The sequence below is a fragment of the Larimichthys crocea genome, chromosome XX, assembly GCF_000972845.2.
Source record: "Larimichthys crocea isolate SSNF chromosome XX, L_crocea_2.0, whole genome shotgun sequence".
Classification (NCBI taxonomy): Eukaryota; Metazoa; Chordata; class Actinopteri; family Sciaenidae; genus Larimichthys; species Larimichthys crocea.
Window position 1 is genome coordinate 5,246,435 of NC_040030.1, and position 19,304 is coordinate 5,265,738.

General features: G+C 40.5%; 1 protein-coding gene across 2 annotated transcripts in view; it reads right to left on the reverse strand.

Moving 5' to 3' along the window:
- Positions 1 to 19,304, reverse strand: part of tmtc1 (transmembrane O-mannosyltransferase targeting cadherins 1) — a 125,011-nt gene that overhangs the window by 15,307 nt on the left and 90,400 nt on the right. For both annotated transcript variants that reach the window (XM_027272057.1, XM_027272058.1), the window contains 3 exons: positions 8,461 to 8,628; positions 7,171 to 7,284; positions 1,112 to 1,255 (listed from right to left, as the gene is read on the reverse strand). In XM_027272057.1, the coding sequence (XP_027127858.1) occupies positions 1,112 to 1,255; positions 7,171 to 7,284; positions 8,461 to 8,628 (426 nt within the window). The remainder of the gene's footprint in view (positions 1 to 1,111; positions 1,256 to 7,170; positions 7,285 to 8,460; positions 8,629 to 19,304) is intronic.

Here is a 19,304-nt window from a genome sequence, read left to right on the forward strand (position 1 = left end):
GAGCTCAGGGCAGTCCACACAGTTTGACCGCAAAGACAAACAAATAGAAAAACTCCACAGCTGTATCAAGAGCTCGTCAGATTACAGCGGCCAAGTCAGGCGTCGGAATAATTGATGACTCTCATTTAGCGAGCGTGGTGAATCATTCATTTTCAGCCCTACAGCCTCAGACTGCAGCATAACTAACACAACAACATCTTCAGCTGACCGTTCATTTCCAGTGCAGAGGCTACCTTTCAGAATATTTCACAACTCTGTCTGTGTCCACACTGACACACTGTGACTTCGAGGTTCTGCATCATTAGTGTGATAAATCATGGTCAATACAGTTTAATAACGCTTTGTTGATTGAAAGTTATCTAGGTGACAATCTACAATTTAATCACAGACCACATCACAAATACTCTTGGCAGGGTGTCCAGTTCCAATTCTACAATTAATATTTTAAGATTGACACCAACATCTACAGGTTTTCTCTTTGTTCGGATTAATTGACCCAAAATATTTAATACATATCTAATTATACAGGCACAATCATAGTCAAATTAATCAAATCAATCACTGTAAATGCAGTGTCTCTCCTAACTTGTAATAATCTCTGATGGTCCTTACACAGATCACTTTACCTTTCAAATCAGGCTCGAGACAAATTCACTGGGTTGCAGATCACAAGACGCAAGTAAGTCCCTTCATCTTGGCTATTTTAAGTCCAGAATCAAGATCCAGTTCAAGACTAATAAGTCTAACAATAAGTTTGAGTTTTGATTGCTAAACAAGTCATTACACAGCGTTTCCCCAAAATTAAAAAGGACACACAACAAGTAGAGAGAGCAGCAAATGTAAACTGTAAGACTTAAATGAAGGTGCAACAGTTCAGCGCAGTGTGAGCCTCCAAGCCTCACCGAGAAAACCTCAAAGTTTTTTAGCATGGCAACAAAAAACACTTTTATATCCAGAGAAATCAATAAAGCAAGTCAGGCATTCATAAATAAATCATAAGTCATTTTCTAATTAATAGAACAAGTTCTGTGGAACTCGCAGACTCATTTCAGTTTGTATGAAAGGTGCTCTATCTATTCTCCAACATGCTTCCAGCGTGTGTGTGTCTTACTTGAGGAGGTTTCCCAGGTTGAACAGAGCTCGGTTATGCTGAGGGTTGATGTCCAGTGCCTTCCTGTAGTAGCGCTCAGCCTCCTCTGGGCTGCGAGTCAGAGTTCCCAGGTTGTTCATGGCGCTGGCATGGCGGGGGTATAACCTGAGAGGAGGGGAGGAAAGGAAAGACAGCAGAGGGAAGGGCAGGGGAAGAGGAGGAGGAGGACGGAACATTTATTCATTTTGTATGAAAATGCAAATGCAACCTTTGATTTAGGAAAATGAAACCTGAAGGAATGGATTTTTTTCCACTTGGGGGCAGCAGAATAGCAGTGAACACAGCACTGACCTGCCACCTTTGGAGTTGATACTGTCAACCGACCAGTTGCTTATTTATTGAAGCGTGGAGCAACATTAGCATTAATTTGAAGTCGTGTAGAAAGTCATCTGCAACAGCCAGCCTAGCAGCTTTCTAGCTCTGGAACGGAGCATCGCTGTCAAACTGTGCTCATCTCTGGAATCACTAATGTCTGCACTCCTCCGGAGGGAAGCATACCATAACATGATCTTGATTGGACTAAGTGCCTTGTCACAGTGATAAGGATTATCTTCAGAGCAAATGGTGCAGATAAATCAGCAGTGTGTGAGTGTGTGAAGCCTCTCTGCTGACATTTACTGCTGCTCTCCATCACTGCTACAAAAGACCTCTCTGTAATTGAAATACACTTTTATAGTTAGTGCCCATAATGGTGACACAAGCCTGACAAGATGCCCGGGGCAAGAAGAGGGTGGGTGCCGTGGCAACATTCTTTACAGTTTCTATGGTAACTTTGTTCCACGTGTTGATGGGGCTGGTGTTACACAGTGTAGAAAGAGGAGCCAGAGATGCACTGCACTGATCAGCAGACCTGTTCACTGAGAGCCTCCATGTCACAGTGAGCTGCTGGATCAACAGGCTGTAGAGTTTAACAACCAAAGAAAGATCCACTTAGACTGTCACATCCTTCACAGTCAGATTTCTATGCTTCTCCTCCCCACAGACCTGCAGGTCACAAACTCTGATCATTTCACTGAAGAAAACTTGGTGGGATGTTCATCCAGGGACGATAACTTATTGGTTATCCTTGTTCTCTGTCTTTTTTGTCTTTTTTTCTTTGTGTAAACATGGAAATAGGATCAATATTTGTCATGTTTTATTCAATGAGGAACTTTCCACCTCATTTGGAAGAAAATAAACAAACTTAAGCTTCATCTTATATGTTATGGTGTAATTATGGCGGCTCCTTGCGTAGGCTGCAAAGATGCTGTAGCTGAGTATGCCTTGCCAAAGTCTGAAGTATACGTTAGAGACACAAGCGAGGTACAGCGGCCACAGACATTCCACGTTGGTGCAGCCGTGATTGGTCAACTAGACTGCTTGTGTTGTCTACAAGTTTATGATGGTGGTGAAGCTCAGAGTGAAGATGAAGCTAAGCTGAGAAACTAAGAAGAAGTTGTGTACTGTTGGAATTATAATTAAGGCATGAGAAAGCCTTATCATATTTGATATATTTATTTAGCATTGTGGTGGTGCTGCCAATAGCTGAATCAAAACCTACACTGTAAAAAGCCACATTGGACTACAGTAGTGTTAGCTTGTTGCATTAAGGATAAATCCACCCTTCCACAACGCTCTGTGATCCAACCACTCTTACTGGTTGTAGACAGTGAACATTTACAAATAAAGCTCATTATTCTTCAATAGATTATAGATTTGATCTGATGATGGCGCTAGAGGAAAACTTAAAGCGTCACCACAGTTATCAGGACAAAATCTCTAAATCCTTAAATACACAACTGAGGAGATGAAAGGAAGAATAAAATTACAGAGAATGAAAATAGAAAACATAATAAATATTTCTCCTTCACTTGGCTTGATGGATTATGAGCGAAGCTGACTGGTTCTAAACAGGAAGAAACAGCCAAAAAAAAGCGACAGCTGTCACAAAACTTTCTCTGTCCCTTCCTGTGGGAAAAAAAAACAAGGAGCAGAAAAGGAAGTTGAGGCTGCTTAATTAAAGTGAGAGTGAGTGGTCTGGTGGGTTTCAGTTTATTATGAGCTGAGATGTGGTTTGGAGCTGGATGAAAGCTGCTCAGGCTCTGTGCTCGGGGTTTGGCAGGCTGGATTAGAAGAGAGCTGTGGAGCTCCCACATACACACAACTCTGCACAAAGACTGGAAAAGAAGGGGAGAGGAGAGGTGAAGAGGAAAGACGGGAGTGAGGAAGCGGAGAGTGCGGATAAATAAAGAGATGGAGGCATTTACTGTAGAGCCTGGGGATGAAGAGAATGGTGCTGGAGATTTAGAAGTACAAGAAGACTAGAACTCAACTATCAAAGGTTACAACAAACTTAAAACAGCACAAATAAAAGAATGTTTCGACCACTGAGGGTGAACAATATATCCTTTTTTTATTACAATCTTGATCTGATAAGTGTTTGATTGAGTATGACAGCAGTCTCCAGAAGATCACTAATACTACGGCTATATACTCATACTCCTTACACTCAACCACTGACGATTTCATCAGACCACAGTTCAAAATAAGAAGTGAACAGATTTCACTATAAACTTCTTGATTTTGTAACCATGGCCGCATGATGTGAGTGTATGTGTATTATTATTATTATTATTACCATCGTGAGTGCTTCAGATGGGAGATGGTATATTGTTTCCTGATGAGCAGCTACCATGTGCGAAAGGGTAAATGTGTTGTAAAGTGCTTTGTGTGTAAAGTGGTCAACAGAACAGAAGTCTATTTGCCAAACAGCATGTATCCTGTAAACCTGCAAGATGTGTTCCTTTTATACAAGCATAGTCTTGTGAAATAAAGTAATTTATTATAATCACAAAACTGTAATTTTTCCTCAGACTACAATCATATCATAAAAATCTACAATCATTGGGTTAAAAAACACCAACAGCTCCAGCTTCTCAGGTGTGACAATTAGCAATTTTTTCTATTTCTTCATGAATGAACATGATTGGGTTTCAGACCAAAGACTGAGGAGCATCAACAAGAGAGGACATCACAGATAACTGGCTGTCAGATTACTGATGAACTCATCTGAATGAGGTTGGACCACATGTTTGCAGCTCCTTTAGAAGCCTCTTCACTGACAGGCACGACTAATGGACACTCTCTTTCATTAATGCAGCCTGTGTGCGTGATGGATGAACAGATCACCAGCTCCGGGCTGAAACAAGGCCATTACACGCATGAGAACATGCACCCAAAGGTGTGTGTGCGCTGGATTCCATGCATCTTAAATTGTGTAAGCACATTGATCTGGCGTGTATTAACTACAGCTTAATCATGTGAGAAAAAAACACATTTGTCAACATACTGGTCCTTTAAAAAGAAAAAGAAAAAAAGAAGAAGAAAAGAAGAGAATAAAATGTTGCTTTGCATTTGAGTGTGTAGATGTTCCACTGATGCTGTCATACTTTCACGGTTCAATTCCCACCAGAGACGACTGCTAAAAATACACAGGATACACTGACTGTCAGTACAGAGTGACACGCTGGATAAACGCTGGCAAATGGTGCACAGTTTGTTAAAGGTCCCATGAAATAAAAACTTTATTTTATATGCAGTGGCCTCCAGTTATTGTGTGCTAAATGCCTCTCATCTATTTTTTTCTCCAACATTTTTCTTCCAGTAAAGGGTGAAAGGGACACATCTTGTACTTGGAGATGTAAATAGATTGATAAAATGCAATAATAACACTGCTAACTTCTCCCTTCTTATAAAACCTGTATAGATAAATAAAGTTGGTGTTTTTCTATATTTTATTGGCAACAAATTCCATGGGCAAACCAAATCTCTCAGCACATTCTGACTTCACTACTCTCTGTGGCTCTCAGCTTTAAGGCCACTGGTTCCTCAATCTTTACTTTTACTAAATGTTGACCAAACCAAGATCATGTGCTTCTCAAGGTCATAGCAGACAGTTGATGGTGCGTTTCAGACTCTAACTTGAAATAATGAGGTGACTGAAAGAGCCTCAGCTTCTGTTATAGAAACATTAATTCATGCAATCATATTTTTATGTTTTATAAATGCATAGAAATTCCTCTTCTTTGAAAATCTTAGATTCTGTCTGAAAGCAGTTTGTATGATTTTCTATTTAACTGAATCTTGAACATAGTGTTTAGTGTCACATGTACACACATGTAAAAAACACACAATGGGTTCATCCTTTTCATCCACCGACTGCTGATTCAATGCATTCACTGTGAAATCAGACTGATGGTTGGTTTCCTGTGAGGTAGCATTATTTTATCTGACTCAGCAGTGCATGTTATCCTGTGAGCGAGAGGATGGTGTGCACAAACAAAAGTCTTTATTTATAAAGTTTGATTTTCTGTTGTCAGTATGAAATTTGTGCCAAAACTAATATATGTAAAACAGTATGCACAATATGCACATTGCATACTAATAACAAAATTTAATAATTGTATACTTCATTTTCACATTGGAAGTGTGAAACCTGACCTAAAAGATGTGCAGAAATACAAACTGGACCTGCTGTTACATTTGAATTGAGTTCCTTCAGTCAACACTAATCTCCAGGGTCATTACTGTAGTGTTATGTTCAGGAACACAAATTCATTTTCATTGTGGCAGTAATTATACATTTCAAACATAAAAATAAATCATGAAATTTGAATTTATACATTAGAATTAGATTTTTGTACTTCAACTGACAGTTTATGCAAATTTTAGTCACAAAGCTTTATGTAACAGATTTATTGTCCACAAAACGTTTGCTTTTAGGCGCTCTGTTACAACATGATCTTTTTTCATTATTATTTCTATCCAAACTCCCTTTCACTAAAAAATGTTATCAAACTTCCTAGATCACTGAAACTCTATTTCCCAACACATCAACGTATAATCTATCTGTATGTCACAATGTTTGGATTAAACGTATTAAATATTCTTCTGCATAGGCCGTGTCATCGTTTGCAATTCTATCTGCATGGATCTCTGTTGTCAGCACACATTTACATAAACTCCTTATGTCCCGATATATTTGTGGTTTTCAGTGGAATGTGTTTTGACATCAAATGTTTTATGCAAATGCTGAACCAATTTGTAGAGACTTACAGCCGGGACTTTTTATGCAAATGTGTGGTGACGTGCATTTGATAAAGGAGCCTAACGATGACAGAAAGTTGAGAAAGAAGACGCTCTGCACTCGCTTCACATATTTGACTTGAATGTGTCTGAGTTGTTTATCCAGCAGTGCAAAGCTCAGCTCTGCTAACACTGAATAAGAAGTTTAAACGTTTCATCAACTTTCTTTACTCAGGACATTACTCCTGTCTGCGCTGATGTTTATGAGTTCTAGGCTGCTCAGACAGAAGTATATTCTGCACGAGGAGAGACAATAAGAGATACTGTTCCAGCAAATATTGAATTATAACACAACAGACGTTGTGTAGGATGCAAAAGCACATTTACAAAAGCCCTGAATGCCTTTCGATGACAGGTGAAAATGTGGCTTTGAAACAGTGATTTGAGTCTGTCACAACCATCAGCAGTTTCTGCAGTAATAAATCAACTTTAATTGCTTGAGCAGCTCCTGAGTGTCATTAATTCCTCCACCCTCCAGCGTCAGGTTATAGAAAAACCAGCTGCGTTCACACATGAGTCTGAGATTGGAGTATTTTTGGTGTTAGCTTAGCTTTCAGCACAATTCCTAGGAGTTCTGAAATCTTGATCGTTCCCTGGATGTTTCCTCTGTGTTCAGATTGTCAGACAGCTGAGGCCTTTAGGCTGATCAGCATCACACAGAGTTCAAATAGTCTAACCTTCGAGTAGAATGAGGAGATTTTGTAACATTTACAACATGAATTGAAGGTCAGGACACAGGGCTAAACCACAGTCAGCAATGAGGGATGACCAGGTCTGAGGTCTGAATGTCTGAATAAGATACATGAATGAAACAGTTCTGTTAGCAGGAGGCTGCTTCACTGTACTCAGAATGAGGTGGATAACTACAGTCAGAGTGGTTTAGTTCAGAGTCCCACCTGAGGGCAGTGGTGTAGTGGTGAATGGCCTCCTGGTGCCGCCCGGTGTCTTTCAAAAAGTTGGCGTAGTTGTAGTGGACTTTGGCATTGTGAGGCAGAGTCTGGATACCAGAGCTGAAAAACAGGAGGAAGAGGAGGGAGATAAGGAAGGTGAAGATACCTGTGTAAAATCACTGCAAGCGCAAAAAGTCTTTCAAGGACATGAAGGTCTGCGGCCTCACTGGGACTGGATTCATGTCTCTGGGGGAGGTGGAGGGATTTTCACTGCACTGGTCAGTGATTTTAATCTACACCTCAGTAATAATCACAGCCACAGTGACCTAGTGTTTGTCTTTTCTTTTATCAGCTCAGTGTGGACCTTTAGTACTGATAAGACAGAAGTAGCTATCAGCAGCTCCTGTTTGCCCATTAATGTACAACTGTCACTGCATTACTTTACATGATGCAGTGGATTTGTGGATGTTTATTCTGACATGTCCTCAGGTCCATGTACTGTAATTTCTCCAATTGTTAAAAAAGACATCTGGAGTGAATATTTCATTCCACACCTCCACCTGTGACGTGAATCCTTTCTAATGAGGCTTTAATCACACCAACAGTAGTAATAAAGGTCCTCCACATATATACATACATTGTACACATGAAAAACACACGGACAATCGATCTTCCAACATTTGCAGGTTTGACTGGAAAATAAATAAAAAAAACACTGGAAGGTTTTATAATTTCACTTTGTCACTGTCATCTGTGAGGGGAGGGAGAGTGGAGTCACACTGTGGAGGCCAACAGATGGACGGATCAATGAACGGCATGTGGGCGACTCTGATAACAAGCTCAACAACAGCAACATGTAGCCATGATGGATATTGTACATCGATCGGCAGGCTTAAACGCATGTTCACTGGTTTAGTTAAGTCACACACACATACGCTTTTGGTTGCTGCACATACAAACAAATCAATCAAACAGATGTAATTTTACACTGAGTATTAGGCTTTATTTGCACTGCACACAGGTGAATATATATATAAATCTGAAACTAAATAAAGAGTTAGCCTTATGAAGGGAGCTGTGTCAGTGTAGTCAGCCAAACATTTAGAGGTTTGTTTAACTTGTTGCTTTGAACGAGGTGGTGACCTGTGGCCTCCTTTAAACCATTTCATCTTTACTGTACAGAAGGAAAACTCCTTCACAGATTTGTCAGATATGTCTATGTGTTGTATTGCAGAGATATCAACTGAAATTAACATGCTAAATGAACATCAACATGTTCTCTGAGTCTCTGCTTACCGGAAGAGGGCCTCCCTCGAGAGCCAGACGTGGTTCTGCTGGACGGTCTTCCAGGAGAAGAGAAGGAGCAGCAGCAGCATGGAGACACTGAGGACTGTGGTGCCCCAACGGCCCACCACCGAACACAGCCGTCCCAGGCCATGAGCCACCAGGATGCAGTAACCCATACTAGGAGAGAAGAGGGGAGGGGGAGGAGGGAGGATGTGAGTGAGGGAAAGACAGTGGGAACAAAAGGACATCCTCTCAGTGCTGCTGTCATCACTCAACACATGCCTCTTCAAACTTATGTGACACAGCATGATGCCCCCTGGTCGTGCCGTTCACCCTTTCGCACTTCATGTGGATGCTCAGATTTTCACAGCGGGTGACATCTCAACCTCTTTCCCCCAAATCCTATGAGCTGAACCACACGATGAAAAAGAAAAACTTGTAGTGTAAATGTCCTCTGTGTTTGCCAGTATTGACACAGACACACACAGACACACACACAGACACACACACACACACACACACACACACACACAGGAGCAGATTCACTTTTTGGTTTTGTTTTTCATTCCTTCCACAACACTGCACAGTTTCCAGCCATGTCAAGACTTAAACAGGAACCACACACACAGCACACACACACACACAAAGGGAAGAGGAGACAGAGAGAAGATATCAAAGAAAGTTCAGACTTGCATGACTTGGAAATGTTGATAAGGCTGAAAAAATAAGAGCAAAGATTAGAGGAAGGCTCGGTCCAAAAATGGAGAGCCATGAGAGAAGGTGGGAGACAGGAAAGAGGAAAGTGGAAAGAGGGGAGGGAGGGATGGAGGCGCTCTGCTTAAAGTCTGCTGGAGGAGTTCTGCAGGACGATGTTAAACAGACACTTCATTATCACATTGAAAGCAGCGCAGTGGAATTCATTTGCACCTCCTCGGGAAGTAAGTGTTACTGGAAGTTTGATGGTGGTAACTACTTGCAGGCTGTGCACTGATTACCAGTGGTTATTTCATCTGTGGCTAAATGGAGACATTCTGTATCTTCTGTTATCATAATAATGCTACTGTTGCACTAAAGTGTTTGCCACTTTCATACATGAATTAATGATGCGAGTCCACTTGATGTGCATTTAAACTGCATTACACAAATAAATATGAGTCAGCGACTCTGCAGTTTCATGCAGTTCACTGATAAACCAGAGAAATTAATTTGGGGGTTGATTATATGTCAGGACAAAGTATGAATAGTTTCCATTTCTAATAGAGACGAAGTCATGACATCACTTCCTGTTCAACTAATGACTATAAATCTCTTCCTGAAAAAAATGAAGCATGTTCCTGCAGTTTCCTGTACACATTCTGAGACAACTCAGCTTTTGTCCGTAGCCAGTGATGTTGTGGGGGTACAGATGGACTCGCTGACTGTGGTGTTGGAAAGGAGGATGCTGTCTAAGGTGCAGGATATCTTGGACAATGACTCCCACCCACTCCATGAGCTGCTGGACAGACTCAGGAGCACCTTCAGCCAGAGACTGCTGGTACCAAGATGCTCCACAGAGCGGCATAAGAAGTCTTTCTTACCTGTGAGCATCAGCCTGTACAACTCCTCACTAAATTCCAACTAAACTCTGTATAAGGCTTTGATTTAACTGTTATTTATCTCATATCTCACTGTTACCTCACTGCTACTTGTTTTTTATTTTTTACTGTTACTGCTTCTATTTAACTGCTATTTATACATGTGTATATAGTGTGTATATATTGTTTAAAATAGGATATTTTGTAGGGTATATTGTTAAAGCTTTGTTTTCTTACTACTGTTTTCTTGCTATCACTCACCGTTTGGGAGCTGCGATAACAAAAACAATTTCCTTACGGAGATTAATAAAGTACTTCTGATTCTGATTTCTTTAAGAAATTTAAACCTTTGTGATTTAAAGTTTAATTTGTAAGCACAGAAAAACACAGCTCCTATGAAAATGTATCAGTGCAGCAGTGTGGGTACTTATAACTTGGTTTCGTCCATATCTAGAAAACTCTCCAACACCCTCTGCTGAAGTCTTTTTTTTTAAATAATTTTCTACATAGTTGTGATATCTGCTGTCTCAACACTTCAACAGTGTTCAGTCCTCTCTGTCCTGTTATTAGAGACATGTCTGAACTTGCTGCAGCCCAACAGCTCACTCATGGACTCTTCTTCTGTCATGTTGTGATATTTAACCTGCTATAGGCTACATATGTACTTATGCAGTGAACCACAATGCACTGTGTGTTTGTTATTACTGTTATTACAGATGTTAACGTAATGTTTGAATGAGGCTTTTTCTGCTCCTGGAACAAAAAACAGAATTCATTTTGGTTCACTGTAGAGACACAAAGCTGGGCAGCAAATGAGCTGCGTACAACCCAGACTGTGAGGAGGGTGGCAAAGGATTGGCAAACACATGTTGAACTCATTTGACTAAACCCTACAAGACAAAGAGCTGGAGCATGCTTGTGCCAAAGCTGCTCAGTGAATCTTGTACAGAGATTTGTGATGTTCCAGGAAATAAAATTAGACGAACCAGTTCCATTTCTTTCACCTGGGGTAGGACTGAATAAAATAAGCGATAAGAGAGATGTCAGCCAAGTGGTAATACAGGTTGATGCTTCCACCTCCAAGCATCACTCTAGGTATGGCATTTTTAGAGTCATGGGCAGAGCCATTTCCCCTCCAAACATGGCGCGTTGTATTGGACGAAAGGTTTGTTTTCTGTCTCGTCTGACCACACTACATTGATCATTTCTAGGCTTCTTCATATGTGTGACTTCAAACAGGCTTCAACATGCCTTATCTTCAGTAACTGAGTCTTCCAGTGTGATCGTGCATAGAGACCATGGTAGTGGAGTTCATTGCGTATTGTTGTCAGTGATGACTGTACCTGCTGCTTCAAGGTCTTTCTGGAGCTCTTTTCGAGTGGTCCTTGGTTCTTGAGATACTCTTCTGACAATTTTTTTTCCCCAACTGGAAATCTTGCAAGGAGCTCCTGTGTGTGGTCAGTTGATGATGGAGTGATTCCCTCAACACAATATATTAGTGAATACTCATTTCCCCACTGTATGTCTAGAGAGAATAATACTGAGATTGAGAAATTGTTCTTACGATTGCATGTCAGCCACTAACACCAACATTTCTTTCAGTGTTATAGGAATATCTGAGATGACAGGAGTCAAATGAGGAGCCTGTGGAAAAATTTAACAATGTTAAATTAAACATATCATGTTAGTGATGATGTCTTATTGGAATCAGAACTGCTTGATGCTACTTGTGCCTTCCAGGCCTCCGTCCTATCACAATCCATCCTAAATTGGCAGGTAGACATTAACTAGCTCAGACACCTTCTTCACTCTGTCTGTTCTTCACTGTATGCCCCATCAGCTGTGTCTGAAAAACACTGTGTGCAGCCATCAGTTATTCCGTCAGTGAGTATCTGATGCTGTTTATGTGCTTATGTGTAACTGACTATGTTTTCTTGTGTCTTGTCTATTTCCCCTGCTGTTCTCAGTTGCCTCCTACAAAAGACATATCAGTCTCAATGAAACTAACTAATAATGATCAGTCTATTCGTCTAGCTGGGCAGAGAGAGTTGGTTGTCTGATAGTACCAGCACTGATTGACCGTCTAATGAAATATTCCCCTTTAGTCCAGAATTATTGAGGATTTAATTTCTTTTTAAAACAAAATATGAAAACAGATATTCAAGGCAGCTGAATAACTCAAAAGAAGCTTTGAATGATGGGGCATAACTGTCATAACGGTGTCAGATCCCTAAACGATTAAATGTAATATTCTCACATTTTGTGAAGCAGGAAACAGATGAAGGGACACATTAACTGTTTGAATTTAAATATGCAGTCATGTCATAGCTAATGACAGGACAGCTCACAGTTGCCTGTTGCCATAGTAACAACAACACTTCCCAGCTAGTGATTTTCACACAGGTACACAGCAGTCAGAAATAGCAACTGTCAGAGCAAGAGAGGTAGAGATTTGTTAGTTTGAGTGAAGCTCAAAGAATTGCTAATGCACCTCAGCCCTCAACCACTGAACCTGAGCTGACCAACAAGAACTACTGTCAAACGGAACACTTTGTGATACCTGGCTTACAGCTTTGATATACACTGGTACACAAATATCCATCAATGTTCAGTTGTGAAGTCGATGTAGCTTATTCATCTCTGGCAAGACAAGGAAACGCTGTCAGCAAAGTGAGACCTATGAGATGCATTCTCTTCAATCTCCCCCCATCAGAAGACTGAGTGCATAACAGCAAGCTTTCTGGACAAGGGTCATGGTTATAGTAGTATTTAGAGCTTTCCACTATCCCAAAGTGATGGATGAAAAGAAAAATGGACTACTGTAACCATAATTTACAGCATATTTAATGAAAGACTGTACATGAGAAAGACTACCCATGACCCTGTTTATGTTCTTCGCTACTCTTGATTTTTCATTGCATACGTCTTGCTGTATCTATTTAAAGTATACATAAGTGAAGTCCTTGAAGTGTAAATAGTAAAGGGCCCAGCACAGACCCTTGTGGAACCCCCTTTTTTTATCCCAAGAGAGGCTGATTTAAGTTCATTGGCACAGATCGCCGGTGTAGTGAGCAAAAACATCAAAATCAAGTCAGTGTAGTGTGTTAAGTAAAATGCTTTCTATGAGTTGTGATGTTTCTCTTCCAATAAATGTATAATATCATTCAGTACAACTGTAATGACAGTAATTGTAACTATGTTGTGGTTGAAAATCTGACTGTTGTGGCAGGAGAACAGACTTACAGTCTAGATAAGCAAGTAGTTGCCTGTCAACCAGAGTTTTAAGGACCTTTTCAAGGGTTAAAGTTAGATATTGAAGGATAACTGTGTTCAATGTGTTTTTATTACAGTGGTGCTGACTGTCAGTTTGGTTTTCATTTTCATACTTCCCACACCATACCATTCAGACAGCTTCTGCATTCATTATATTTCTTCACTCGGTTACTCAGGGGTTTCCTTCTTTTCATTATGAATTGTAAAGCTTGGCTGTGGTAAAAGGTAAAACATTTTTCCCACTTAAAGAAAAATATTTTTCATTGACCTAGATGGGGGATTTAGGAAAAATATGTGAAAGTGTTTTGACAGAAAAATGGATGCTTTGTTCAGTCAGCTACCGGCCTACACAATGACAGAGATCAGATGGAAGGAGAAATGAGGAGTCAAGGAGACAAAATCCCTGAGTACAGACTGACAGACGAACAGAGTGGACTACTGATAGACAGACTGAGAATAATTGAAGACAAACACAGCACAGAAAAAGCAGAGACACAGCAAATCCATAGTAGATACACTGTTCTGTGTAACTAAACTGAATGCAGTCTATCTTCTACACTGCAGTGTGGGTGTGTGCATCTTCACACTTTTGCTTGTTGACTGGTGACATACAGTCAATTTGCAGGAAGCATATGTCTGTGTCTTTATCCTTTGATTTGTATCACCTCTATTTCCATTACGTGGACAGTAAGCTGGCAATTAATCTGAGATGGTGGTATTCACAATACTGTTTCAGTTTTTTCAGTATGTTGCTTTTTAAGGGCTTTCCCCCTCCTCATCCAGTAGCAAAGCAATGTCTAATCATATCTGATCGCCTCCCCCACCCACAGGCACACCAGCTGTTTTGCCCGCCACGCTTTGCCAAAGAGTTTTTGAAGTTGCTTCGTCTGTGGAGACGTGTCTCTGTCTGATGGGAGGAGAAGCTCAGGATGGAGCCATATGAGAAGAATGTTGATTCGTGATTTTATATTCTGAATTAATGCATGTGGTAAAACTTAAAGCAGATGTATTTATTATGTCCAGAGTTTCTTGAAAGATGTAAAAGGGAAAAGTTTTCATTAGTGTAAAATAAACTAAAAATATGAATGTTTTTGTGAATGAGCCATTACTGTATATACAGACCCTTTCCAAAAAATTAGAATATCATAGAAAAGTTAACTTATTTCCATAATTCCATTAAAACGGTTAAACTTTCATAGATTATAGATTCAGGGCCCACACAATTTCAAGTATTTATTTGTTTATTTTAACAAAATTTGGGCTTCCAGCTCAAGAAACCCACGAAAACAGAAATTCAAAAAATTAGAATACTGTGAAGAAATCAACCCAAATTTTGCAGGGCATTAATGTTTTTGAGTGTCACACACTAATCATCTACTAAACTCAAAGCACCTTACAGACTTGACAACTGGCCAGAAGACCATCATTGATACCCTCCATAGGATGGGTAAGCCACAAAAGTTTATAGCTAAGGAGTGCTGCGTCCAAGGATATCAATGGAAAGTCTAGTGGAAGGGCAAAATGTGGCAGGAAAAGATGCACCAGCATAAGAGATGACCGTGTACTTCAGCAGATTATAAAACAGAGAAGATTCAAGAATCTGGCAGAGATCCAGAAAGAGTGAAATGAGGCGGGAGTCACAGCTTCAAAAACCACCACATTCAGACACATCCAGGAGATGGGCTACAACTGTCGGGTTCCTCGGGTCAAGCCACTTCTGAGCCTGAGCCAACGCAGGAAGCGACCTGGCCCCTGCCCATACCGCCAGAAGCACCAAAACCTGGTTTAATCCCATGCCATCACAGTGCTTGACTGGCCAGTCAACTCGCCAGACCTAAACCCCATTGAGAATCTATGGGGTATTATCAAGAGGAAAATGAGGGCCACCAGACCCAAAAACAAAGAAGAGCTGACAGCAAGCATCAAGGAAATCTGGGCTTCCATAACTCCCACGCAATGCCACAGGCTGATTGCCTCAATGCCACGGCGCATCGAGGCAGTGATTAAGGCAAAGGGATTCCCAACCAAGTATTGAACATTGACATATCGTTTAGAAAGTACCATATTTTGACTGATTTGATGTGATCCTAATTTCTTTCTTTTTTTTCAGCAAAAACTGAGAAGTAAATGGTGATTTCTTTACAGTATTTTAATTTTTTGAATACCCGTTTTCATGGATTTTTTGAGCTGGAAGCCCAAAATATGTAAAAATAAACAAATAAATACCTGAAATTGTTTAAATTGTGGACCCTGAATCTATAATCTATGAAAGTTTAACCTTTTTAATTGAATTATAGAAATAAGTTAACTTTTCTATGATATTCAAATTTTTTGGAAAGGGTCTGTATTATAGCGATGTCGCCATTCCACTTTGTCAGAGTACACCATGTTGAACCAGCGTGTTTCTACAGCAGCGCAGAACAAACTCATTCTTTGCATGCTTTGCAGCCGCTGTTTTTTTCCCTCATGCTAAGAAGGAGAGGCTGGCAGGGTTGGTATCAGCACCTACACAACTACTAATTCCTACACACTGCTCCTTTAAATTTGATTAAAACAAACATTTTTGTCAAGAATAGAAAATCAAAATCCACTGTCAAAATTATGGGTTCATTCTCTCTGCTTACTGTACTGAACGGGTGTCATTTTGGAGATTAAGGCGTTCATCAGGTGTGCAGATGTGTGACTGAAGCAAGGATTAGGTTGAGGTGAGAGGAGTAGACTTCATGTAGTGTAGAAAAGTTAAAAATGGGGTGTCGGGGAATCGATGCAGCCAGCGAAATAAACAGCAGAACAGGTTAATGAGTGAATGTGTGGTGTTTGACGGGTGGATGTGAGGAAAACTGACGTGGGAGTGTTTGTGTGGGAGAGACAATATCAGCCTCTCCACTGAACCACGACAGCAGTCGCCTGTAAAGTGTATTCTACTGCTCAGAGTTGTGTTGTTTTTGCATTTAATTGATTTCCTTTAAAGCACACACTCTTCTTTATTCTACGGTCTCAGAGCTGGTGAGCGGAAACATCTGTCATTACAGAAACACAAAGTCACTGCCGTGTTTGCGTGTGCATAAAATACACTGTCATAATCTGCTGTCTTCTGGGTCTGCTAATACACAGCTGATGGAGCACAGGTGAATTGCTGTGTTGTGCTGTGTTGTTTCAGGCCTGACTGGCTGCCCTGAGGGTCTGCACTGGATGTTATTAACGCCTCACGCTTTGACCCGTCTCCCCTCTGCAGGGCTTGGAAACCTCTCTTAATGGAAATCATGGCTAATCCTGCTGCTGGCCTCTGCAGATGACTCCACCACTGTAAGAGAAACTCCCCCGTCCAACAGAGGAGGGGGGGAGATTAATAGAATAATAGACAAGGGGAAGAGAGGGGGAGGTTAAGGACAGTTAGAGGATGGGAGGTGGAGGGGGAGGAGGAAGAAATACTGCTTTTTATTTTTTTTGTTTCATGTCCAATTCTTGTTTTAAAAAATGTCCAGTCACACAACATAGCGTCAGCAGCAGATGGTAACATTTGGTAGCTAGTTGTTCTTGATTTAAACTTGTGTCTTGCCTCCTGATGGTACGTCGCTGGATGCCTTCTGTTCACTTTTCAGTTATGTTTCACTCTTGTTTAATCTGAATATCTACAAATCAGTCTAAAAATGGACTGGACTGAGGAATGGAAAACTAACTCAACATTAAAGTGACGAGTGGTAAGTCAGACAAGTGTTATCTCGCTCCTGTTTTTTTTGTCTTTCTCTGAGGAACATCTTTAGAATCAACCGCCTGCTGCTGCCACCGTTAACACTGTCTGAGAAATAATCCAAACTCCCAATCCAGCCAAGCTTGTTAGCCCGCTAAGTGGGTAGTGTATCCATCTTTGTTACACAATACAAAAAGAGTGGTTTTAGTTGGCTGATCCAGAATGGCTTTGACATTGTTGTCGGAGCTAACTGGCAAAATGTATAAATGATAGCAGCTTCCTTGTTTAAGAAAAACTCGGAGTGATGTGATTTGTTTTGATCTATTAAAAATGTAAATGTAAATCTGCGCTGCTTTATTTTTTCATATATTGTGGTACATTACATTTAACCGTGCAATAGTGAATATTTCCATATATAAATACATATCATGCATCATACTCAGGCCTCCTACGCACTAGCCATCTGGAGAAAAGCTGCTTCCATGTTGGAGGCATGTGGTGCTCCATCCTCTCTGAGCTGAGTGTAAAACGAGGTGACAGTGTTTGAGCTGAACTCAGGAAGAAGCACAAGTGTCCGCTGACAGTTACACAGCAATTAGCCATGCAGCAGGTTAAGTGAGCGCAGAGTGAGATCAATTCAGCGGATTTCTCTCAGCTCTACCCCCTGAAGGCATCTGCTTCCAGCTGAAGCCCCCCCTGTTCAGAGGGAGGATTCACTGTGAGAGTTCTTGTATGAATGTGTATATGTGGACCCCATCGGAACCTCTAAGACTAATCAAGGTCAGCCACAACCCCAGAGGATCTCATGATTCATGGAAAACATTTACACGCTTCACACATCATCACCAATACCAAATGGATAAACCGCCTATGGATTCTGAGGAACAATGAGAAAAGAAACAGAGGTCTGAGAGATTTAGAGAAATTTAGTTCGTAGTGGAAGACTTGAAACAGAAACAGACACAGAGGAAGAGATAAAGATGGAGGGATAAGGGGAAGAAAACAAAAGTCTAATAAGATGGAGAGTTTGAGTTCTTGAGAGAAGATGGAGAGTGAATGATGGACAGGGTAACTGACAGAGAAAAGGAGGACAGGGAGTGATGGGGAGAGACTCTCCAACAAAAGTGGAGAGGCTCTTGACTTGAGAGTGATAGAGCTGTGTAAGAGTATGTACTGTAAGGACACACACACACACCAAAGAAGAGCTGCAGTGCTCTTCAGAGCTGAGATGAGGTGATGCTTCTCACCTCATTACATCCTTCAAATGATTAATATCGCAAATGACTAAAAACGTTAATACCATTAGCGACGAGACATCTTGTACCGCTGAGCCAGTGACATGCTGCGTTCACACAGACTCGTGACTTTTCACTGTTTAGATTGTGTTTATATTGAGTATGAGACAGAGTTTTGTGCCTCACATCCACCAGTAATAACACTGTAGCCAGCGAAGCAACTTATGAAAGCTGGAAATATGAATAAATCACTACGGCTGTCACATGTGATGAGAAACACGAGCAGTCAGGCGATCAAACTGGTTGTAAACACGTTCATCCAGATGATTGAAACTGCACTCACTGCACTGGAAAACTGTGTGAACACAACTACAATGGATGTTTAAAACAGACAGGGTGGATAATAACTTGACAAAGTTTGGCAAACGTGCAGGTTGTTTCCAGCCTGATCTGATCATGTGTCTGCTGTTTTTTTTTTTTAACATTTTTTTTGTTTTTGTTTTTGACAATCTATTAATTTAAGTATTTAACTGTGAGCGCGATCTATTGTTCTTATAAATGTTCTAACAAAGCTCTTGTGTCCAAAATAATCTTCATCCCGGTTTGAATTCTTTTGATTTTGTCTTTTGACTGTCAGCTGACGCAGACTGGAACAGACTCAGTCCTCACATCCAAATCAAGCTGTGTGTCCTGGCTTTAATGTGTCCACTAAAATATTGATAGTAATCCATGTCAGCTTGTGTGATGGGGTGGCCAAAAACTACAAACACAAGACTCAAGTTGCAAAAAGCGCCCCAGGAACCCAAAGCTTGAAAGCAAATTATCCATCCTTTACTGAACACATTATCTTTTCTTGTGTCAAGAGAAATAAATCTGCAAATATAGTGACTTAAGTCATATTGTTGCACACTGTGTGATCACAGCCACAGAAAGATGTAGAAATTATATGAAAGAACAAAAGAAATTTGATTAATAAACCAAGACCAAGCATATTTTTTCAAGATATTAATGACTTCCTCTTTTAAATCATACACAATAAAAACAGTTCCATGTACACATTCACTCACCCACACACACTGA